A 25,844-nucleotide genomic window follows, 5' to 3' on the forward strand; every position below is an offset into this window, starting at 1 on the left:
GACAATAGCATCATTTCATATTAACAAGTATATTTTGTTTCACAATGTTCTCATTACAGGACAAAAAGTAAATGTCTGTCTCTGCAGCTGGAGCTATACAGCACCTGTACATTTCAAGTGACTAAAATCATTTATTTGTCGTGGTTTTTAATGCATTTTATTGACATGATGTGCGTTCAGATTAGGAAGATATTACATCCAGCAAATCACCACAATCACCAGGATCTAAGCGTCTCTGTCCTGGTGTGGTACTGGTATTGTTATTGTTTCGCCCAGTCATGGCTCAGACTCTATTGACTATGGGCTTGGTCTTGACTCGGTCTTGGCTATGGTGGTGTTGAACCCAACACGACACTGAACCGATAGAGTGGATTACTGTAATCATATTTATCCATCAGCTTCACTTACAAGTACACTATTGTGGACACCTGGCCATAACGCAAATATGTGCTTGTTCGACATCCAATTCCAGATTTAATCCTCCCTTTGCTGTTTTAATAACATTCAAACTTCTGGGAAGGCTTTCCCCTAGATTTCCGAGTGTGGCTTTGGGGATTTGGCTGAGGTGCAGTGGACATTTGTTCATCTCAAAGGTCTTCAGTGGCGTTGAGGTCAGATTTTTGTACAGGTTCTTTCTCTCCATCCTTGGCAAAACCCTGTCTTCGTGAAGCTCACTTTGTGCACATGGCAAAGAACATGTTTGGGCTCGACAGTTTAGTTCCATTGAAGAGAAATTTGCTTCAAAAATACGCGGCAACAGTGCACATATGTGGTGTTGAGGGCTCTGCAAACCTTTGCCCATATAGTATACACATAATGATCCTACAATTAAATTCACTATGCAGTTCCCCAAACTATTCACATATATTGGGACAAGTTTTAAAATTCCGTCTTGTCTAAGCTTTCTTGGCATTATTAAAAAATGAGATGTTGACTATTTCTCATATTCTTAGGGAGCATGCACTTACCCTTTTGTCAAGACTGAATTAAAATGATTTTAATGACATGCTTGGTCATTTGGGCCAATTATTGTCTTTGCCTTCATCTTTAATTACATATTCAAAACATTATTTATTTGTAGCATGCTTAATCATTGCATCAATAACTCAAATCACAAGATGTCCCCAAAATACAAGTAAAATTGTCTATGAATTAAGAATGTAGTCTAAAAATTTACCCTTTATTTCACGGCGAGAACAGACCAGTAATATGGTTTCGCAAATATTCAACATTTCTTCAAACTTCTTAATCAATCTTTTCTAGAAAAGCTTATGGATAAACCCACAGTAAACAAAAAAAAACAGTAAAAGATAAGCAACAATTTATCATTTATTCCTCGCAGTTACAGTGTAACCCATGAACATGAATCTCTACGATTATATGAACACAGCATAGTATAAGCAAACATCTCCTCATACTCAAGAACAGGTTTAAGTGTCACGAAATATACCCAAGGCTTCTTCTGCTTCTTAAGATGTTTTTATAAAAGCAGAGTTCAACACTGGTCAGTGCATCATTAAAATGTAGTTCATTATATCCCTTTATCTGAGAACAATGAAATGATGATGATCTGTATATATCGTGCTCTTAACTTTCCGACCTCAGACTCCTGGTTGATTCTTACAACCTCCTTTTTTTTTTTTTTAATATCAAGCAGTTCCACGGAAAGCATTTAATCACCAAAAATGAGATATTCATTTATCAGACCTGAAAATAATTGCTGATATGTTTGACTGTCCCAGTTACCTGGTATCTTAAAGTACCATGACTCAATTCTATGACAATAGTTTGCAAATATATTTGTTCAACTGTATATTATGCAATGTTCTTCTTGCTGAGATTTGATGACCTCTGGAAAAAGAAAAGAATATTATGGAAACCAACCCACTCTTAGTCCTTACACGTCCATCGTGCAGTGAAAACGTAAGACTTTAAAAATGTTTAATTGCATAAGCAATGCTTTCAACTGCGACATGTACTCCAAGGAATTAAATATGGGAAAATATTTATTCCAAAACACAGCAATCAAGCAGGGACAAAACATGTGCAGTAGATAACTGCAGTAGATCCATTAGTTATAATGTGCATGACTCCACTTAGGCAAGACTTCAGGCATTTTCATGGCCATGGATGTATTGTACATGCAAGAAGCCTGAAGTCATTAAGTTCTGATGTCTTTTTGGTGATTTAGGTATAGAGATGATAATAGACCTCTTAAAAAGGTGTTGAGGATCTTTGTGAAAACAGAGGCCAGCACTTCAGTGCAGTGATGAAGTGATAGAGGTGATCTGGGCCAGTTGCCTTTCTTTTGTTTAGCCTTTTGAAAGAAATTCTCCCCACTTCTTCTGAGATTGTAAATGACGGGGGTGAAGAAAGGTTGGGGGTGGATAGAGTGGAGCACTCCTCTTTTAAAATGAGAAAATGAGATCCATCATTGTAAGTGGAATGGCCTTGATTTGTAGTCAGTTATGCCATGGAGGATTTTTCATACTCACCGGTTTATGTCATTGGCAGCAAACGTCGTTTTCAGCTCAGATGTTTAATTGAACTTGGCTTTCCTGATGCCAGGCTGAAGTTTCCTACTGGGAAGCCTTTTTAGACAACGCTTTCCAGCAGGAATTTTTAGCAGATTTTTGTTGCTCAAGGTTTGGATAATGTAAATACACCTGTTATGCTGAAATGTGGAGCTTGGCAATGTCTTTACATTCACAATTTGTATTGAGTGTGGAAATATATTAGTTGTCTTTGACCTTAATGCAATGTTAACAACAGACAACAAAATCTCCCTATTTTTGCTTGGGTACATTCTCCTGTACATCTGTTCCTCTCTCCTCTGCTTCTTGTCCACAGGTCTCTATAATAACAGGCAATTTTGACTGGCTATTTTAAGGCAGTAGCACTGGAGCACAGAGTATGCACTTAAATCTGTTACAGTATCATTACCAATGCACTCAAACATCCAAAACTCCAAAAGTTGGAGGGGAAAAAAGAAACTATACTATAAGAAAACTATCTACACTGTTTTTACATCATGATGTAAACTAAAACAGATGCTTTGATAAGAGAAAATGTTTTATGACTAGCCTGGACTCTTTAATTAACAATTAAACATTTAGTTAGGTTTGTAATAACCAAGCAGGAAATTACTTCCAAGAAATGTGGAGGTGGAACTAAATCTGGAATGGGATGATCAGCTGTCCACTTTTTTTTTTTTAACCATATAGTCTATATACACTGATCAGGCATAACATTATGAGCAGTGAGAGGTGAAGTGAATAACACTGATTATCTCCTCATCATGGCACCTGTTAGTGGGTGGGATATATTAGGCAGCAAGTGAACATTTTGTCCTCTTGTTGATGTGTTAGAAGCAGGAAAAATGGGCAAGTGTAAGGATTTGACAAGGGCCAAATTGTGATGGCTAGACGACTGGATCAGAGCATCTCCAAAACTGCAGCTCTTGTGGGGTGTTCCCGGTCTGCAGTGGTCAGTATCTATCGAAAGTATCCTTTAAGACCTGTAAGTATCCTTTAAGTCCTGCTGCTAACATCTTGGTGCCAAAAAACCACAGCACACAGTGGAGTCCATGCCTCGTTGGATCAGGGCTAATTTGACAGCAAAAGAGGCACCAACACAATACTAGCCGTGTGGTCATAATGTTATGCCTGATTGGTGTATATGAGGTTTTGTATTTTTAAAGCAGATTTTAAAATGCAAGAACTTTGTTCTTCTAGACCCCCTGTAGTTTAAAGTTTACAGAACCAAATATTGCATAACTTTGCTCATGGCAAAGTTTTCCCCAAACAACCGTACATTATTTTTTTAAATAACAAAAAAATGTTAGTGTGTGTGTCTTCAGATTCATTAATCATTGCATTGCAGAAGCAATACACTAAAGGTAGGAGGATGAACTTATTTTGTGATGAAATCTGGTGAATAGTAGCCAAGATTCTAAACATCCATTGCAACGTTTCTTCAGTGTAACGTGCACGTTCAAGGAAACAGCAATGCATCTGACCTTCGACATCTGTGTAAAGATTACTCGAACTGTAGGAAAAGGCAGTCAGGTGGAACATGTGCACAGTCATCGTCAGGGTTTTCTAATTCTGCTGAAAACTAGCTGAATCTTAAATTTCACTTCTCAGTCTGGGCCGCTTTCATTACACAGCAGTATTTCTAGGCTTGGTCGACTAGTTAGAAGCTGTATCATCATGTGCTCCCTTGTTTATGACAGCATTGCACTGAAATGTTTTTAACCTCAGAAGTTCACCTGAATGCAAACAAATGTTGAAGTAAAAAGTGATCAAGATCCCAGGTTCTATACCTTTTTTTTTGTTGTTGCTCTGAACACAATAGCATTTGGTCTATTTGAGAAATTATGAACTAAAATCCAGACAAAACCATGTGAGCGAAATTGGCCATACTCTCATTAGTCACAGCAAAACTAGCCAATCCTGAGGCTTGTTTATATAAAATAGGACAGACAGCACTTTCCTCTAACACTGTAGCATGTGCAGAAAAATAGCATGTGGCTGGCTTGGAGGAAACATGTAAGCCAGCTAGCTGATAGCTAGCTATCAAATGATAAAGAAGAGCTGGCTGGTGTAAAGAAGTTTGCAGGTGAGCATGCTGTGGAGGGAAAATGTGTTTTGTTCATATGAAACCTTTCTATCGTATTACAGAAGTGCATCTGGATTTAATCCAGAGGCAGGTTTGACCTAAAGCAGATTACTTTTGTTTTTTATTTGGAAATGAAATACGAACCTACTACGCTGCCCTAGGGAAATAAATCTCAAATGTGTAAAAGTCAGCAGTATCAGTAGGTTGTGTGTACTCTGGCTAGGACACTTCCTCAAAATCGGCCACATCACTGCGGTTCAGTTCATTTTAATCGTTCCTCGGCAATTATTAGCGGATCTGGTTCCCTTATTGGTATCTGTTTGATCCAAATAAGGTACGCATCTCCACCCACAAGAGAGCTGAAAGTGGGAACAATGCCCAGTTTTAACCTTGTCAGCAACCACAGATAAACTATCACACTGCAGTAACTTACCTGATGGAGGTTTCGTTGGCCTTTGATCATTCAGAGTATCAGAGATCGAGTATTCTCAGAACAAAGAGATAAGTCAAAGACAACATTCCCTGAAGGAAGTAATCGTACTTCGCTAACACTTCGGGTAATCTAATCACTCTCTTAGCCTCACCACAATCACGTGCTTCTGTGGACTAGACAGAAAAAGGGTGAAAGGGTCAAAAGGAGCTGATTTTCACCACACACACCCTGAACATAAGACAGACGTCATATTTCATTAAAGAAAAAATGTATAAATGACGACTAACAAAGTTATAAATGTGACTACTTATTATTTTTTACTTTCTAAAGTTATCAGAAAGTATGTTAAATGAGCATTATATATATATAAAAGGCCTGTGAGTAATACATGTCTCTCGTCCTTTCTCATACACAATCAAAAGAAAAAGCAGTTGGCAAAGCCGCACATCGGAGTACCATACAGTGATTCAATCGCGCTGCTACAGTCGAGCGGTGGGAACAGAGAAGGGATAACTCCGCTGCTTTAAAATCACTCTAGAGTATTAAACATGGTCTGCTTATTTCTTGACTAGAAAGGTTTCCTTTACGCAGAAAGTGCATCCTATCAACCGAAAGAAAAGAGGAAAATCAACAGGAAGGTCCAAGCATGACAAACATCACCACCTGTCAAGGCTGCAGGGAGAGGAAGAAATCAACTATAACATGAAACTGAAGCTCTTTCCATAGTTAAAATCGAGGTCCATTCTCCTCCTTTTCTAAAAGCTGACCAACTCACTCACTCATGCACACACACACACACACACACACACACACACACTCGCTTGGTTGCTTGACATAAGTCGTTTCATTTTCAGTTCAAATCTGTAATGCAGCAGTAAAGTGCAGAGAACAGATAAACAAAATAGAATTTAACCACACACACACACACACACACACACACGATGAATAGTCATTTAAAAGACAGAGAAGCAGCTTTCAATGCCAGCACCTCCCGAGGTGTTACAAGAGTCACAACAAGTATACAGTCACTCAGTCACACACTCGCTGCTGCACGCTACAGTTGCCCTAACATTCATCTGAATAAACAAATACAAATACAAATAAACCTCTTCTCAAGCCCATTAACACACACACGTAAAAATTCCTCTTAAAAACATAATGTTTACAAATAAGAATATGTGGTAAGTGGGTTAGATCATACAGAACGTTATTAATGAATTATGGGGTTTGGTTTAAGTCTGTTATGACACATGACATCATTTCTCAAAAGTCTCTTTTCCCCTAAAAGTTTTGCTTGATTACATCCACGAATCCTCATACAGAACATACAGTCTCAAAACCATTGGTGGAAAAAAACCCAAAACAACACACAATAATCTGACAACAACCATAAAAACAAGCATACTTGAGTGCGTTATATCATCTATGAGTTTAAGTGCCCAAAGTCGGCATGTGTAAGTTTGTGTACACACACACACACACACGCGCACACACACACACACGCGCGCGCACACACACACACGCTTATGTCAAATGTGTACTTCCATATAGAGAAGGCTTAACTGCATTTTTAAAAGTGAATTTAGAGCTTTTACAAGTAATTGTGTTGAACCCGTAGAACCCTGGCAGCAGCAGCTGGATATGTTATGAGATAGATAGAGAGAGAGCGAGAGAGAGAGAGAGAAAGACAAAAAGTGTGTCAGAGAGAGAGAGAGTGAGAGATACGAGAAAGAGGAGTGAGAGGAGAGACACAGGGAGAAACGGTGAAAGAGAGACGGAAAGAAACAGAGTGTGTGATGGGAGAGAAACATAGTGAGAAACAGAAACAGAATGTGTGATAGACAGAGCGAGAGCGTGAGAGAAAGCGAGAGAGAGAGAGAGAGAGAGAGAGAATAGAAGCATACCGGGTGTGCGAGACAAAGACACAGATGGTGTGAAAGAGCAGAGACAGAGATTAAAAAAAAAAAAAAAAAAAAAAAAAAAAAAAAAAAAAAAGAGGGACAGAGAGAGAGAGAGAGAGAGACCGAAAGTGTGCCGGCTCACACACAGTGGTATGTTTTCATCATTGTGATGCAAGTGGAATAGTTCTTACCAGTATATGAGGTGTAAAGTAATGCTAATATTATTTGAGAGAAAGTTCACTGAGGTTACCGGCCTTAAACAACTTGTCTGATCACATGATCGCTTCCCAGCAAGGATATGCACAGTCAGCACTTACAAATATGCCTCTCTAGAACACACACACACACACACACACACACACGTTTTGCTGAGCTTTCGTCATACACCCCTGAACACATTATCAGTGTGTGTGTGAACAGCCGGCGGATTTTTAGTGCTGCTGTGTGGAGCCTGGCCTCAGGTACACGTCCTCGTGGGCGCAGTGGTTAATTGGCTCACTTTTAAAAAGCGCGGGGGGAGACGGCAAGAGAGAAGACGGGACGGACTGGTGAGGAGAGGCATGGCTCGTCATAGGGGCGTGGCCAGAGTGATGCACATGGGCTTGGTGGTGCTGCGGGGGCGTGGCCTGCATGTGCAAATGGGAAAAGCCATGTCCGATTCCGGAAGCGACCATTCCTGGGCCCACGGCTGTGGCAGAGGATGTGCCCTGAGGGGGCAGTGGTGGGCTGGAGGTGTGGCCGGAAGAAGAAGGGGTGTGGCCAGTGAGATGAACAGAGATGGGCATGTTGGCAGGCTGTTGGGTCATGGGGCTGGTGACCCGAAAGCACTTCTCTCGGTGCGCCTTGAGCATGTTGGAGAAGCGAAAGCGTTGACCGCACACTTCGCACGGGTAAGGCTTCTCTCCGGTGTGTGTGCGCCGGTGACGCTTCATGTTGGGCCGACTGGTGAAACTCTTCCCGCAGATCTCGCAGATGAATGGCTTCTCACCTGCAACAACAAAGCATGTGAGCTTGAGTTAGAAAAACAGTAAAACGACTGAATGTGGTTCTAATTCTGTGATGTTCTCTTAACACGACACTTGCTCTCAAGAGTTCTTTCTCTGATGAATGGTTCTGGCTTTCCAAAGTAGTTGTCGAAGCAACCTTTTTTCAAAGTAAAACTCTGTTGCATACAAGTTGTATACGATTAGCGTTCTGAAATGCAAGAAACAAACTCAAAGTATCCTATATAATCAAATACTATATGCTCAAACAAGAAACTATTCATACATAAAGATGGTAAAAACTGACACTACTTCAGTTCCACTTCTTATCTCTTTTAGATGGTTATGGGTGAATTTGTCCCTAAGACATGAGGATTTGCTAGCACTGTTTATAATTCTGGGTAAAAAAAAAAAACACACACACACCAAACGACAGAATGGCTGTTTGACTAAATCGAGTTTGTTTTTGGGTGTGCAACATGGAGGCCAGTGATATTAAAGGGCAATTATAGGGAACTCTGGGTGTGTTCCACCACAAACATTCGAGTCTTTCATCTAAATTCATAAAAAGAAAAAAAAGTGAGACAAAAGTGTTACATGGAGAACCTCAAACCATTCTCAAACCTTTTGCAGCCTGGGAATTAAAGAATGAAAACATAAAACATTCACAGATTCCCACAGAATACTTTCAGGAATATAATCCAACATAGGATTATTGGCATCCTGGTGCATCTTCTTCCCCAGGTAAGTGACACACACACGATGAAGGTGATTCTTCAAACCAGTCTGCTCTATGGTCCAGTTCTGCTGCCCATTCTAGGTGCTTTTGTTGATGGACAGGGTCAGCATGAGTACTGTGACCATTCTACAGCCTTTCAGCCTCATATACAGGAAGCTACAATGCACTGTGTGTTTCATCATAGCCATCATTCACTATTTCAGTAGTTTGTGCTATATCTCTTCTGTGGGATGCTCTTCAGATGGGGTAGCCGTCTTTGCTCCTCACACACATCAATGAGCCTTTGGTGTCCATGTTGCTGGTGCAGCAGTTTTGTGTCCTTGATCCACTTTTGGTAGGTACTAATTACAGCACAGTGGAAAGACCTGCTGTTTTGGAAATGCTCTTACACAGTTGTCTAGCCACAGTGTGGACCAGATCTTTATACTTGCCCATTTTTGCCCATCAACCTTGAGTTCACTTGTGACCTAAAATATCCCACCCTTGACAGATGCCATTTGAACGAGATATTCAATGATATTCACGTCATCTGTCAGTGGTTTTAATGGCAGTATTTATAGTTACGTTATACACGCACATGTAACTGTACACATTTATTGGGTGTAGTTACTTTACAGTACTGTACACATGAGGTTACTGTATATATGTGGTTATGTGTTCAGACCTGTCTGTGTGTCTCACCTGTGTGCGTCTTCATATGCTCATCGAAATACTGCTTCATGTTGAAGTCTTTGCCACACCACTGGCACATGAACTGCTTGTGTCCAATGTGGATGCTCATGTGAGACCGCAACTGATACTTATACTGGAAACGCTCATCACAATTCTGCGCGCACATGGAAATAGACAGTGTGGGTGAAAGCAGTAGTTACAGCTGGATCACAGGAAAGGAGCTTTGTAATATAAGAGCCATAACCTGTTATTACATCTTATAAACCTGTCATTACAGGAGTTATTTATATATGTACTAGCCCAACCCTTCCTGAATGACTGACACACACACACACCCTCTTTCACATAAAACACACATGCACTATGCTTTTGACTGAAGCAGCTCCACCCAGACCACCCTGTGGGTTCCACACCCACTGTGGGTTTAAAAACTGCCACATGGTCATGAGGGGCTGCTCTCCTCCACTCCAAGCATCAATGCTGATGCAGAATCGCCATTTACGTTTCCAACCTCAGATGAATATACTGGGAAAAAATAGGTGTGAACATGAACTTGTAGACTTCTTGCAAATGAAGCCTCAGCTGGAACGAACCATAGAAATAAAATCTGGTCTAAAAGAAAAGTTCTAAATCTGGACAGCATACAGCAGTCACAAGACCTGATACGAGAAATGTAAATGGGTCAACCACCAGACAAGCTATTTAGAAAACACAGAGGACAATGATGGAGGTGCTGAACCAGCCAGCCTGGTCTCTCTTGTTATAGATTCATGGTACAGTGAACATTGCTCAATTGCATAGTTAATCAAATCTAATTACCTTCAGCAAACACAGAGGCAGCAACCCAATTAGCAGCACAATCACTTTATTCAGAATCTAGTGACACACCATACTTCTCAATACACAGTGGATTTACTGGCAGCCCTCGAATATAATAGCATAATAATAATAATAATAATAATAATACAGTAAAAACATACTTAAAAATAAGGATTAAATATTTCTAATCACATTTTACACCCTAACAGATTTTTCTTAAAAAAGCTAAAAATATATACAAAATAAATTCAAACAAAAATTTCATCACTCGGGGGAAAAAAAAACAATAAAATTGTGCTTATAAATAGAAAGGGTGCCCATAATTCTAGAGTAAACAGTTAAGCCGCCAGACGTGGGCCAATGCTAACTTTTGTGGGTTGCTGATCATTTTAATACCAGTGTGCTGTAGGAAAATGTGTAGGATAATTAACAGTACAAAAGAGAAAACAGCTTGAAGCATAACACATTCAATTAACGCTTTAAGCTTGGATGAGCTATAATTAATTTTTCTGAATGGTGCAGATATTTCTGGATATTAGCAATAGCCAAACCTTGGGCGCTGTTAACGCTACATCCAACAGGTTTGACAAATATAAACGTGTATTTGGCTGTAAACAGCCTGCTTCTCTATTGAGAGACTGAAAAAGATGAACGCGTGTAACCGACACAAACACAGGACCTCATTAAACTTTTATGCAAATACAGGGTGTAGTGTACAGAAAATAAATAGAGCCTTATTTTCAGTCAGAAAAGCTTGGCAGGTGTAGTCTGAACACACACACACACACACACACACAAAGGCAAGCAACAAGTTTATATGCATTGGTGGCTGCTTGTGTGTTTGCTTTACCTCCATGTGAGAGGATTAATGAATGCAGTCATTTTGTGTGTGTGTGTGTGTGTGTGAGAGGTAGTGTACACAGCGTGTGTGGGGGGGGGAGTTGAGTTAACCTGAGAAAGCAGTTCAGTTTTCTCCAAAAAACACAGAGGTGTGTACGCACATGCATTAATGTGTGTGTGTGTGTGTACCTCACAACGGAAGGGCTTCTCTCCTGAATGCTGAAGTGAGTGCACCTTTAAAGACATGCTGCGCTTAAAGGACTTTCCACAAGTCTCACATGTAAAGGGCATGTCCTTAGTGTGAGCTGCAGGGGAGAAAGAGAGAGAGAGAGATATGAGTGTGTGAGAGAGAGAGAGAGTGAGTGAGTGAGATAGAAAGAAAGAGAGAGATGAGAGAGAGAGAGAGAGAGAGAGAAACAAAGAGAGCTTGCATAAACATCAGTTGTTAGAATAACGAAGCCTAATTAATAAGAAATGTGTTTCATGGTGAGTGTCTGAAACACTCGACGCCTATTAAGATGACATATGATGCCTCATGGGTAGGGATTGAAATGACACAGAGCTTGGACCAAGCATGGAATGACTCCTTGCACATGCAAGTTTACGTCAATCAGTGCCAAGTTCTCTCACTACTGTGATTTCTGTACAATCGGTCTTCTATACACTGGCCTAAATGTACTCCTGGGTACGATATGAAGCTGATGTGTGATAGGAAGAGTTAGTGCATGTAGCTGCAAAGTGGAAGGAAATTGGGTTTAGACGAACCTCGGGCGCATTGTGGATATTTTATGAAAGCTGGTATCTGATTATAGACTGAATTGATTAGACGTCTTGATCGAATCATGAGAGGCTGACTGATGTTCTCACTGTGTTTGTTAAATGTTTAGACAACATGACCTTTGCAGGAAGACAGCAAATAAAATAAAATAAAATAATTGTACATAAACAAATATATTTACAGAAATATCTATTTATGGAAAAATAAATATTTAAAGCTTATTAAAACTTAGAAGGACACTACAGGCAAAAAAACGCCACAATTTTGGGCAGAATTTCTTTAATTTATTTTTTACAAATTCAGTGACTAAATTAAAGCTCATGATAAAACTGGATTGCACAGAAGGACCCAGCTTTTCTCCCTTTTTGTTAAGAAAACTATTAGTAAAGCTACGAAGGATATACTAAAAAGTTCCTAAGCAGTAACAACAGGAACCCCCTATTAATTAATAACTATTAAATTCAATTCAATTTATTTTGTATAGCGCCTTTTACAATGAACATTGTCTCAAAGCAGCTTTACAAGAGAAGAGAAACAGAGAAAGGGGAGGGGAAAAAAAATGAAAAAACTAAACTAAAATAACTAAATAACTAGAAATAAAAATAAATTATTAAATTAAATTATTAAACTATTTTATCCTTAATTTATTTTATCCCTAATGAGGTGACGGTGGCAAGGAAAAACTCCCTGGGATGATATGAGGAAGAAACCTTGAGAGGATCCAGGCTCAGAAGGGAACCTCATTCTCAAATAATAATAATAATAATAATAATAATAATAATAATAATAATAATAATAATAATAATAAATTAAATATCAGATCCATTTGTACTGTATAATTATTATATATTTCCACATGTAATTGCTTTGGCTGAATCAAAAACATGTGACTGGTCTCCTGATTTAAAATTACACTCAGGAGACATATTACCTGTTTAAGAGTGTCCACTGCGTGTGTTGTGTGCTTATTTCCCCCCCCTGAGGGAATGTTTTCCATACTCACCGACCATGTGCTTGCGGACATGAGCCATGGTGTAGAACTTCTTCTCGCATATCTCGCAGGCGAATTTCTTCTCGGCATAGCCATGGACAATCTTAATGTGCTCGTGAAGTGACCAGAGCTTTTTGAAAGATTTATTACACGACACACACTGAGGAGCAGAAACACACACACACGGCAAATTAGAGATTTCCAGCATATTTCATTCACAGTTTAGATGATAAATCTGTTGTATACTGAATACTGCCATCTTCACGATGATCTGTCTGTCTCTGATTCTCTGTCTCCCTCTGCTGGCAAGACAAAAAACTGAAACTTTTAAAAAAAAAAAATAAACCTTCAAGATCAAGGTTAGGACTCATCTCTCAGTTCTTGCATGTGTCCCTAGCCCTATTGGTCAGCACCCTTAAAAGGAAAAGTTCACTGTGCATCATGTTAATTCAAACAAACATGTTTATAGCAGAATACCTAGGAGGTGTTTAAAAGGAAGAAAAATATTCTCAGAAAGGATAATGGTTAAACTGGTCAGAAAGGATAGAATAGCTAGCTAAGTGATGACTAGGATGATGCTGGCAGTATTAGCATGAAGGCTGAAGCTCTGGAAGCTAATTCCAACTGTCACCACTATCAGCAGATAGTCGAATGGCATTATGGGTAATGTAGGAAAGTGTACACCAAAGTGAAAATGAACCAACATGCTGACCTTTAGACCCACTTAAATATATTATATATATATATATATATATATATATAGTTGTTCAGTTGTTCAGGCTGGACTGTTCCTTTAGTGGATAATCGTGCCAAATGAATAAATTCAAATGTTTTATAACTAAATTAAAAGATCTGTGCTCCACGCCTCTCACCTGGATGTTCTTCTCGCAGTCAGTCTGCTGGTGTAGAGCCAGCTCGCTCTCCAGGACAAACTTCTTGCCGCACTTGTCGCAGATCTGCATGCGCCTGTGTGTGACGTTCATGTGCTTCTCCAGGTACCAGCGGGTGTTGAAGACGCGTGGGCATTTCTCACACGCCAGTGTCCCACGCTCCTCACCCTCCCTTCCTCCTCCTGAAACAGATGGACCGGAGCTCCTTCCGTCCCGCGTTGACCTGCGCTTCTGAGGCGGGGCTTCGGCGCTCTTTCTCCGCCCCCTCGTGGTTACGCCGATGGACCCTGTGGCTACGGCGACGATGTGACTCTTTGTGCGCGTCCGCTTGGATCTCGTCCTCCGTGCCTCGTTTTCCTCTTCCTCCTCATCGTCCGGGTCCTCCTCGGGACTCTCCTCTTCTTCCATACTATCGTCTTCGTCGTCTTCTTCATCCTCCTCCTCTTCTTCTTCTCCCTCCTCCTCGTCCTCCTCTTCGCTGTCACTTTTTACGTCTCCTGCAGCAATGCTCTTTTCACCTTTGGAGACATGCAGGGTCTGATTGTTCAGGTTTACCTCAACAATGATCTGTGCTCGCTTGAACTCCTCTTCTTCTTCTTCCTCCTCCTCGGTGTCATCGGACGTCCCGTCGTTTTTGGACTTTACCGCTCCCTCGGCTCCGGCTGTTCCCGCAGCTTCTTTGTAGTAATGCTGAAGAGGGGCAGGATTGGGTTCGAGGTCAGGAGCCAGTGCTTTGGCAGGCATCTTGTTTTCAACCAGCACTGAATAAGGCTTGGACACCCCCTCCTGCTTGTAGAGCTTTTGTGATAGGTCGCTGTCTGCTAGAGAGGTAGGATGGTAGTAGGTCTGTGTGGAATGAGTCCTCGGCCCCTCCTCCTGCGACATGGCTTCCTTTATCGTCTCTTCCTTCAGCGTCTGGCACGACTTCATCTGTGTATAGATAGTCCTTTGCATCGACTGCACAGTTTGCTTCACGAGCAACGTGGCTGTTTCCTCTAAACTAGGCAGGAACCAATCTCCTACCCCTCCCACAAGGGGAGAAGAAAGGAAGATGCCTCAGCCCAACCCGAACCTGGCCTCCATGACCTCCACGTCAGAAGGAGGCAGAGACGCAATGGAAGAGGTAGCAGGTTTACAATCACTGTTAGAGCAAATCAAGCTGGCTTAATTGGATCAAAGCGTCTTTAATACCTCCAGACGATGGAAAGGATACTTCGTTCTCTGTTAATATCTGCTGAATCAGATGAAGTACGGCTTGTTGCGCGCTGAGATTAACCTCTTGTGGTTGTAGCAACCCGCCAGGTCTGTTTCAGAAGCATTGTACCACACGTTGCCTGAAAGTAGATGGAACGGAAAAGGGGGAGAACAGAAACTTAGTCCGATCCTGCACGATTCTATAAACCTGACACCTGAATAAAGGCGACTTATTAAACACTCATATTACGAACAGCAGCAAAGAAGATGAAGTAGAAGAAAATGAAACAGGATATGAAACACAGACATTCTCACAAAGAGCAGGCTATTGTGCATATCACCTTGTATAAGAATTAACATTACCTGAGACATTACCTTTTTTACCCAAATCGACGTCTTGGAGCTGAGATTGCAAGCAATTAAACCGTGTACCTGTCTGTGAAAGGAGATTCTGCATTTCAGCATCCACCAAACGAGTGTGGGAGAGATAAACGAAACTGTTCTCTGGTTAAGGTGCAGAGATCTAGAAATCACACTACTACCGACACACATATGGACCTGCACACACACACACACACACACATACACACACACGCGTGCGCGCACACACACACACACACACTCCTGACCGCAACCGTTTCACTTCTGTGTGGGAGCATGTGTGAGCAACTTAAATTAAAACCACAAAGGAGCTGAGTAGAGAAAACTAAAACCCTTAAACACACAAACACACCTTCTTTCACTCATGCACAAACAACCGAATATGTAATACGTGATCTCAATGCAAGTGACAATTTTAATTTTAGTTACTGTAGTATGTACCAAATAAACTGTATTAGCAAGGTGTAAAAATAAATCGCTCATGCTTGGAAAATCTGATAAAAAAAAACAAAACAAAAACAACCGGTTACCCAAATTTTTAGAATTAACACACGGTCTTCGAAGGCATTATTTTCTAAAATATATATATATATATATTTTAGTTTAAACTTCAATTATCATGCAAGTCTAGTTTCACTTTAGATAATCGTTCCCTACGTGACCCGTGGTGTTAAACGACCTGCTGGCAACTAGTGGCCTTTAGCCATCGTTTCATTTCTCCCTCAAAAGAGGCAGCAACGCAGCGGGGCTTTATTCCTTTAGTCTGCATCATTCAGTATGAGGCTCTCAATCTGATACCTCTGCACTTAGTGTAAACTCCTACTTCTGAAAAGGTGGTCATGGAGTCTGGAGAATTTAAAAAAAAAAAACAGAAGCATGCAGCAATGCACATGGTCAGAAGAAAGCTGAGGTTTCCTGTCAAATCTTTAGCATCTGTTTTTTGGGAACACTTTATGAAACATTACTGTGTCAGTCAGTACAGCTAGATGAAAAACATGAAACAACGCACACACACACCCCCCTCTCTGCTAAATTCAGGCAGTGTTTCCCTTCCGATTCAGTGCCGGCTAAAGATATATAACGTGGCAACAATCGTGTTAACTACAGAAAGAACCTCTGCTTAGCGTAGTGGAATACACAGGACGATTGCCTCCAGGGTTACACAGGGCAATGTGTTTCTGACAGCATGCATAGCGGAGAGCATAATGAGGTATAAAAAGCATCAGTACATGATCCCTTGAGAGTCGCACCACTGAAAGCTTGGCCATGTTTAATTTTGTTACACTCTAATGCACAGCATTTGTTTCATTATATGCTGCTGCGAGCCTGAATGGATCGTACGAACACTGAGGCATTATCGGGCTTCAATTATTGTAGTTTTATAATACTGAATGCTTTGAGGAACTGAAAACAGAAACCTAAGACATACGCCGATCAACCAGAACATTAAAACCACTAACCGGTGAAGTGAACAACACTGAAGAAATGTTGAGTGGGATCTATTAGGCAGCAAGTGAACCATCAGTTCTCAGTGTTGGAAGAAGGAGAAATGGGCAAGCGTTAGGATCTTGTGGGGTTTGCATCAGTTCTCGTGTGGTGTTCCCGATATGCAGTAGTTAGTACCTATTAAACGTGTCCAAGTGGACAATTCGTGAATCAGTGACAGAGTTATGGGCATGCAAGGATGACCAGACCCAGCAGACTGCTGGCCCCAAAAGAAAAGCACCCCGAAAGCACCTATATAATCGGCCCCGATGGCAGCGTCCAGTTTCAGCAGGACGATGTGCCCTGCCACTCTGCAAAAATTGCTCAGGAATGGTTTGATGAACATGACAAAAAAAGATTCAAAGTGTTGATTTGGCCTCCAAATTCCCCGGATAGAAAAAAATACTTTGCATAAACTGGTTTCAGAAGCGTGCACACCCTTTTATACTGGGACATGTGGCTGTGCTCAGAATGAACTTATCAAATTCAAGCTCAAGTTCAAAATTTATTATGAATTAAATTTATTATTATTGTACACCTGACATCAATGTCTACATCCGCTATTTCTGAGGAATTTTCTTGATATCTGCTTGGTTTCATACAATGGCTGCAAGAAGCTTATGAAACTGAATGTTCCTTCATAAATTTACAAAGGGACAGGAACATCTGGCACTCTTTGTCATACATTTCGCCTGCCCATGTGTCTGATGAGATCATGGTGCAACTATTCAAGAATTACTCTACAAAATATGCCTGGAGCAAACGCAAGAGCACTCACACGTATGGTGAAGCATGATGGTGGCAGCATCATGCTATGGTGCTGGTTTTCTTCAGCTGGTACTGGGACTAGACTAGCCCAAGTACCACTTTATTGGGGCACAAAACCTGCAGGCTTCTAACATAAAGCTGAAGATAAAGAAACATTACAGATTCCTGCTTGTTAACAACCGAAAATCCAGGTCAACAAAGTACTATCTCCAGAAAATCAACAATTTGTACTTTTTTTCACAGCTATATAGATCTGGAGCAAGAACAAACAGAATCAGGATGTTAAATCAGGATGTGTAAAGTTGGTGAACCCTTACCCAAAAAGACCGAGTGGTGTATTGCAACAGAAATGTACACCAATCAGGCTTAACATTATGAGCAGTGCCGGTGAAGTGAATAACACTGATTATCTCCTCATCATGGTACCTGTTAGTGGGTGGGATATATTAGGCAGCAAGTGAACATTTTGTCCTCAAAGTTGATGTATTAGAAGTTTGACAAGGACCAAATTGTGATGGCTAGACGACTGGATCAGAGCATCTCCAAAACTGCAGCTCTTGTGGGGTGTTCCCAGTCTGCCGTGGTCAGTATCTATCAAAAGTGGTCCAAGGAAGGAACAGTGGTGAACCGGCGACAGGGTCATGGGCGGCCAATGTCCTTTCTCATCGATGGCCCGTGTGATCCGATCCAACAGACTGTTGCTCAAAGCGCTGAAGTAGTTAATGCTGGTTCTGATAGAAAGGCGTCAGAATACACAGTGCATGATGGGTCAGGGCTGTTTTGGCAGTAAAAGGGGGACCAATACAATATTAGGCAGGTGGTGGTCAGTGTAAGTATTAATTAACTTGTGCAGCCTGAATATTGTAATAAAAAAAAAATCTTTTAATTTTGTTGGATTCTCACACTAAAGGCATTAAAATGGGAGTTCAGTGGCAGCTCAGTGGTTAAGGTGTTGCATTATTGATCGGAAGTTTGCGAGTTCAAATCTCAGGACCACCAGACTGCCCCAGCCTTGGCTTGTATAAATGAGATCAAAAGTAAGTCATCCTGGATAAAGGCATCTGCCAAATGTTGTCAGTGTAAAAGATCACAGTTTAGCTTGGCTTTATTAAGATTACAAGCATTCCAATTTTAACAGTGGTGTGTAGACTTTTTATATTCACCCTAGCTGCAGACAAAAGACTCCATAGGTGGTGAAAGCAGCATTGAAAAACACCTCCAGGTCAGAAGAGAGCACCGTGTCTCTGACAGCATAATTAGTGAACAGCAGCATGGGAAGTAAAAAAAAAGCCCTGCGCTTCAGCATGTGCCCCATTAAGACTCACAGCAGTAAAAGCTTGGCCAGAGCGCTAATGTTTACTTTTGTTTCATTATATGCTGCTCAGAGTCTGAATGGTTCATACACAGGGAGTCATTATTATGTGGCGTTTGCTGTTACTCAAAATTTGAACCCGAGACCCGTTTATTACTGCGACACTGAAAATGTATTGTAATCGACAGAACACCATGTCACATGGTATTTTAATTTTACACCATTAATGCACTGCATTCTAAGTCAACTGTTAGACTTTGAGTCAAATGATTGCTTGCTCCATATTTTTTATCGTGCCTTTCTCATTAATACGACTTTGCTGCTTGTTCGCTTCTTTCAGCGAAGCCTGATCGATATCTCTTATCTCTGACCACATCAAAAATATTTGGAAATGAACATTTTCAGGGGTTTCAGAGTTTCACAGTTTTCCTTTAAAATCCAACTAATAATACATCTAATAATACCTCTTTGCCATCTTTGCCATACCATCAGTGGTATCAGCACCAAGGATTCGTTTCAACCAGGGATATTTCCTTTTTAATCAAATTTACAGTGCTCCAGTACAGAAGTGGAGAATTAACTGCTTAGGCTAGAATTAACGCCACACTGGCGTCTGATGGCATCTTTACGTTTGACTAAGCCGTGTGCACGCGGGTTTTCAGGAAATCGGCAGACAGAATGGAAACCAATATTGACTAACGTATATAGTCAGAACGTATAGTGGCGCTTCAGTTGGCAGTTATGAGATTAAGAAATATACTGAAACCACAGCTTTCAATATGAGTGAGTTCTGATAGGGTCTGAACGACGCGTTCGTCCTGAAGAACGTGCGATGAGGCGTGGATCGCTTTAGAACGATGTCACTGACCTTCGGAAATCAAGGGAGTAGACCAGTGTGTGGAAGCCGAAAGAAGATAGACAATCGCTCATCAACATGGCAAGGAAGAAAAACAGCTCTGTTTAACCACGCTCTACCTTTAACGGTCTCAGTCTTAACTTCCTGAGTCACAGTCTCATCTTTGAATGTGTGTGTGTGTGTGTGTGTGTGTGTTGCATGCCCACCTGCAAATGCGTGTAAAGCAAAGCATGCTTCGATGGTAATGCATCGGCAAAAATTCTACACGAATCCAAAAAGAAAAAGTACCGAAATACCTGGTAAGTAAGCATTAAAAATCAGACGGATGGGTGTTGTGAAAAAAACAAAAACACTGTACATACTCCCACATACACCCACACCTATATACAGACACACTCTGCTACCTTTCTTCCTGCAGCTTTCTGAGAATCAGCATATGCACTCTGAGACCACACAACGGGTGCACAAGCGGTCATATCTATGTGTTTATTCGTATGTTACCGGGAATCGAGCTGCACTCTACTACGTAGCAATAATGATTCTGATATGATATGTGCAACAATATTGCAGATGTTTACACGCTCGCAGGCTAATTTGCAGGAACACCCCACAAACACTGGGTAGCATCTTGCTTTACTCTTAAAACAGCCCTGTGGCAAGAAACTCCACGTGATGCTGGAAAGACACCTTTGAGATTGTGGCCCGTGTTGATCTGACGATTTGTCGGCTGAGCAAACCGAGTATAACGACAATATTATTGTCATCTTCAAGGAAGATGACTGGTACTTTTATCATGCCGGAGGTAGCGACTATGAACAGAATCACATGGTTAGCAAGAATGTTAGGTATGCTGTGGCATTCCTTAACTGGTATTAAAGGGCCCAGTGCGCGACAAGAAAACATTCCTCACACCATCACACCACCATCGCCAGCCTGAACTGTTGACACATGGAAGATTCCGGCTGCTGACACCAAATTCTGACTGACCATCTGCAGATACCGAGATTCATCGTTTTCTTCATCTCGACCAGTTTTAATCAACCTCTGTATGACCCTGGACTCCTGTTCTTGGCTTACAGGGGTGGAACCTGCTGTGGTCTTCTGCTGTCTTAGCCCAAGGTTCCACGTGCATTCTGAGATGTTTTTCTACTCAGCACACTTGATTACTTGAGTTGCTGTAGCCTCCCTGTCATCTCATCAGACCACATTTTGACCACAATTTTCTGCAAGAGACTGTTACACATGAAAATACTAGATGAACAGTTTCTGAATTACTCACACAAGCCCCACTGCCACAAACAGTCACTACGATCAGATTTGTTTATCATGCGTTTGATGAATGGTGAACATTATCTGAAGCTCTTGACCTGTGTTCTGTGAGGCTGGCTAATTGAATAATCGCGTAAATGTACAGACGTTAGAGGTGACAACAGAAAAACCTTGAGAGGAACCTCGAGAGGTTGCTGGAGAATCATCTGGAGAATGGGATTTTAATTCATTAAGCATATTATGAAATGCATGTCGTGGAGAATGCAGGTGATATAATTCACTGAAAAACTGGGTGAAAACACTTCACTGTCTAATGTGCAAAACAGACTGCTATTTTGTCGCCAGCTAGTGCGAACTGTTTCAAAGTCTCAGCACAGACTGTGACAGCTTTTGTCTTTCTCTAACTTTCTTATAGAACATTGTGCAGTTGCAAAGAAGCGAATGCCTGAACATTTCTCAACTTCTCACATCATCGCTGACTCTGACACTGACCGAGTTTCCCAAGAACCACCAATCTACTTGACCACACACAGGTAACATTATCATAACACACAAATCTGTACAATCAGCAAATCTGCTTTGAGCATCAGCAGAGTCTGTACTTGGGTCTATCTGTGTGTGTGTGTGTGTGTGTGTGTGTGTGTATGGAAACCTGTGCTGTAGCAGATGGCTCAAATCAGCAAGAAACTGAAGTTTTGCGGTTTCGATGCCAAAAAGAGACCTGCTGGCCCTGTCCCAAATCAATGCTGAGGCTTCTCCAATGCTTCCTTATGAGCAGAGAAGTCGTCCTGCAGGTGAAGAGTGTCTCTTTCAAATGCAGGTTACGAGCCTTTTCATTTTTTTTATTATTATTTTTTAAAAATCTATTTATTACTCATTCACGTTATTTGAAAACATTATTCTACAGGACAAAAAGCAAGTCTTACATTCATTTCATTTTTTTAAGCAATGTTACAGTCATGGACTTTCTCATTTGAAGTGTCAGTGGCACTGAAAGGCTCCTGTTACATAATGCTATGAGTGGATGAGTAAAAAAAAAAAAAAAGAGAAGAAAGTATGATTTTTTTTTTGATCTTACTGAATTCAGACACTTTACTACTTTGGCAATGAAGAGGTGGCCAAGATACTGCGCCAAGAATTCACAGAGAGAGAGAGAGAGAGAGAGACAGAGAGAGAGACAGATTTAGAGAGAGAGAGAGAGAGAGAATTTCAATTAGTCAAACCTTAATTCCATTCCAAATTCAATTCAATGTCTATTTAGTGACTCCATAAATGTACCTGCAACCTAATCCGAGGCAGTTTTCATTAGATCTTGCGTCCTCTCTAACAGGATTCTGCCTAACAGACCCCGACTTATTTTACTAGCGACAGTATTCTTTTGATGGAGACTATAAAACATGTCTTCAAGTTGATCTATCGAGCCAATTCCATCAATGTAAATTTTAGTTAAATCATTGTGGAGCTGATCAAACAAAGTGAAAACGTAGTAAAAGTTATTGTTGCTGTATGGTAACATCTATGGAACATACCTGGAACAAACCTTTTTTTTCCACTATAATATTCATTAATATAACCGATGCTGCTGAACTCCACCAGAGCTGAATAGTTGGTGTGATTAAATTCTATACTCTGATAGCGAGTGTGAAAATGTCAATCAAAAGACTATCAGTGATTTCTGACAGTGAAGATCACTGTGCTGACTCATACCGGCACTTCCAGTTGCCTTCATCTCTGTTATGCACCTTCTGTACTAGTATCACAAGACAAGCAAGGCGCCTAGCTTTTGGTAGTAGCGTCTGTTATATTGTGCCACTAACCGTGGGAAAGAAACTCCTACTTTCACAGGAAGACGCCGTTCAACCGACATTACAAATGGCTAGCTAACCATTTTTACTCACCGCCATTTAAGACAACATTAAAAAAAAAATTAAACAAAAATAAAATAAAAATAATATATATATATATATATATATATATATATATATATATATATATATATATATATATATATATATATATATATATATTTTAATGTACATTCTAGCACGTTATCATTTCTCGGATTCTTTCTCGGATTAATTATCATTAGCGAATCATTGACAGGGATGCTCCAGAAAATCCAAGTCTAATAAATCGATGAAAAAATTTATATTTTACAGAGAAACACATTTTATAAGATGGAGCCTCTAGCGTCAGTCTGTAACGGTACATTTTCTGACACAGTTTTCCTGAAAGATAATAATTTATTTTTCTTTTTAACTCCGAAAGCGAGAAAAAACAGAGGCTGGTAAAGAAACGAGTACTGACAGTTGCCATAATTTGAACAAATTCAGAAATAATCTTGTTATTAAGCTGTTGTACGTTAAACAACAGTCTAATCCGATAAACGTGTGTCTTGTCGTTCATTAATAAATTTTTATTGGCAATTTCCTGAGGTGTAAGGAGAATAAAACTACAAAATAAACAACACCCAGTTACTGATTCATTTCTTACAAGAGCATGTTTCATTTCATTTTTTTTTTTTTACTGAATATACACTATTTATCCATGCAGTAAAACCTGAACAACAAATTTTCTGACAGAATTTGTATTTATTTTCAAATGTATAACAAACTTAATTCAAGACATGACAAGACAAGCCCTTAATTCAAGACATGACTGCTTGTAATACATGTGTGTAATACAGTGTGTTTTAGCAAAGACGGCTTTATTCTTGTTGTTGTTATTATTATTATTAATTTTAGAAAGTTTTATACTTTTTATTCATCAATTCAGTTTATGTTCGTGGTGTTGTGTTTTATTAATTAATTAATTTATTTATTTAATTTTTACCTCGCCACAACGCTCTGTTTACTTAGCAAGTGAGTACTTCGTGTCAGGAGTTTCGCTTTTTATTGTCAAGAAAACAACCAAAATACGGCAAAAACACATAATCCACGTGTTTGATAGCTTGAGAGGAAATTAAACTAACATTTATTTGCGTACTGGCTTATCACAACGATTCCAAAAAAAGCCTTTTATGACACGGACTGTAAACGGGAATGGTAGTTACAGTTATTTAGCTAAAGCTAGCCTTATCCTTTAATGCACACTACTTTGTTGTGATGTTCATCATATTCTGGATAGAGCTGTCAGTTTTGACCCAGGCCTAAATGTTTCTAAAGCAGGGTAATGGAAATTCCTCAGGCTTGGCTAAAAAAAAAAAAAGTTCTCTTAGCTTCAGCTCGAATGTTTAACCAGAAACAACAACAAAACAACAACAAAACCCAACAACAACTCGAGTTTCAGAAAGGCCTTGCGTCCAGCACCTAAATCAGCTCAGTTATAAAGGCCATAGTCGGACATGCTCGAGCTGGCAACATCAGTGAAAAATCCCTGGACAAAAGCCGAGGTCTCCTGCTAGACAATGAACAACTTTCAGGAAAAGAGCGCAAAGAAAGGGTTAAGCTGAAGGAAACCTTGGTTGGTCAAAACGAGACAAGCTTGCAGGCCGTTTTTGGGCTAACGAAGTAGCGCTAGTCAGTTAGCAAGAGCACAGCTGCGTGCAATGCAACTGTACGTCTGTAGTTAGCAACTGGCAGGCTAGCTAGCTAAATAAATACCAGACCTTACACACAGTCTGCAGCTTCTCACACTTTATTATTGTTTTTAAATCCGCGCTTCTCAGATGCCAGCATTTTTTTCCCCCCAACAGCAGACTGCTTTACTCGAATGCCCACAAGCCTGGTGGTATGCTTATGACTTTTTCTTCAGTAAAACCCCCCAAAACATCCAAAACCGCCCAGATTTACAACACGTTGCTCCTGAGATTTTTTTTTTTTTGCTACACAGACATTTGCTAACATTTCCATGCTCGGCTGCACGCCGTGCAAATCCAAACTGCACCGCAGCGCGCGACGTTGTTTTTTTTTGCATGATTTTTGTTTGCAAACAAACATTTCACGCGAGAAGAACATGAACAAAAAAAAAAAAAACCCACACACACAACACCCACGTACTGTGACAAATAACTCTCCAAAACGGGCACTATTGTTCGTGACAGTGTCATACCTTTGCAGATTCCCGTAGCGTTTCGCGGTAGACGAACGAGTGTCATTATTATCATTTATTTATTTTAGAAATAATTGCAAAATAAAATGAAGGAGGGAAAAAAAAAAAATAGAAGTTGTGGCGAGCTCCGGTTCTTCTCTGGACTACTCACCCGAAGCACGAGCGCCCTCTCAGTCATCGCGAGCACTTGGAGTTGCAGAGCGCGAGCTCCACAGGCGAGGAATAATAATCCGAGAAATCGGTAAATCGAAATAAGCAACGGTCTCGGCGTTGTGCTCACGTTTGGACCTTTTGCAGTTGTTTGCATGCGTGTACCAGCAATAATTAGTTTGCTCTGCTACTACCGCCCTCCACCGTTTACCGTGCAAAAGCTGTAGTTTCTCTGCAGATATAACTCGCTACGTGGCTGCCTGGCGTTAGTCTCGCGCTCGACTTGAGTGCCAAAGCTAGCTATCCATCCATCCATCCATCCATCCATCAAATGCCATGACCTTTCTGTGTCCAATAAAGGACTTATAACACCTTGCAAAAGGTAAAGCAGCTTTACACATTCAACAGGCAATCCCATACAATACAAAGTTAATTACCCCCCCCCCAACAAAACAACAACAACAAAACCCTAATAATAGAGCTAACAGATGAAAGAAGTGCAAAAAGAAACAATTATACTGCTTTAAAACAATATAATTTGCTCAGTTTTATAATTTTTTTTGCAATTAAAAAAATTTGACCAAGCTGTAAATGAATTTTTATTAATGAATTATTTATTTTTTATTATATATATATATTTTTTTGTGATATATATTACTTAACATTTCAAAAAATATGCCTTGCATCTCGATACGTTTATAGTTATATTTGGA

General features: G+C 40.3%; 1 protein-coding gene across 4 annotated transcripts; it reads right to left on the reverse strand.

The window, feature by feature from the left end:
- Positions 1-1,316: 1,316 nt before the first annotated feature.
- Positions 1,317-25,377, reverse strand: znf652 (zinc finger protein 652). 4 transcript variants are annotated; one of them, XM_058413848.1, is made up of 6 exons: positions 25,133-25,377; positions 13,649-15,000; positions 12,789-12,936; positions 11,197-11,312; positions 9,358-9,502; positions 1,317-7,942 (listed from the first exon to the last, which is right to left on the reverse strand). In XM_058413848.1, exons 2-6 carry the CDS (start codon positions 14,618-14,620, stop codon positions 7,386-7,388), a joined length of 1,938 nt encoding a protein of 645 aa, XP_058269831.1. In that variant the 5' UTR covers positions 14,621-15,000; positions 25,133-25,377; the 3' UTR covers positions 1,317-7,385. The 4 variants fall into 4 exon arrangements, with proteins under 4 accessions (XP_058269831.1, XP_058269824.1, XP_058269850.1 ...); XM_058413841.1 differs by lacking the exon at positions 25,133-25,377 and adding an exon at positions 24,982-25,126; XM_058413867.1 differs by lacking the exon at positions 25,133-25,377 and adding an exon at positions 15,236-15,658.
- Between the last annotated feature and the right edge of the window lie 467 nt (positions 25,378-25,844).

Source organism: Hemibagrus wyckioides, linkage group LG02 (assembly GCF_019097595.1).
Source record: "Hemibagrus wyckioides isolate EC202008001 linkage group LG02, SWU_Hwy_1.0, whole genome shotgun sequence".
NCBI classification, from domain to species: domain Eukaryota; kingdom Metazoa; phylum Chordata; class Actinopteri; order Siluriformes; family Bagridae; genus Hemibagrus; species Hemibagrus wyckioides.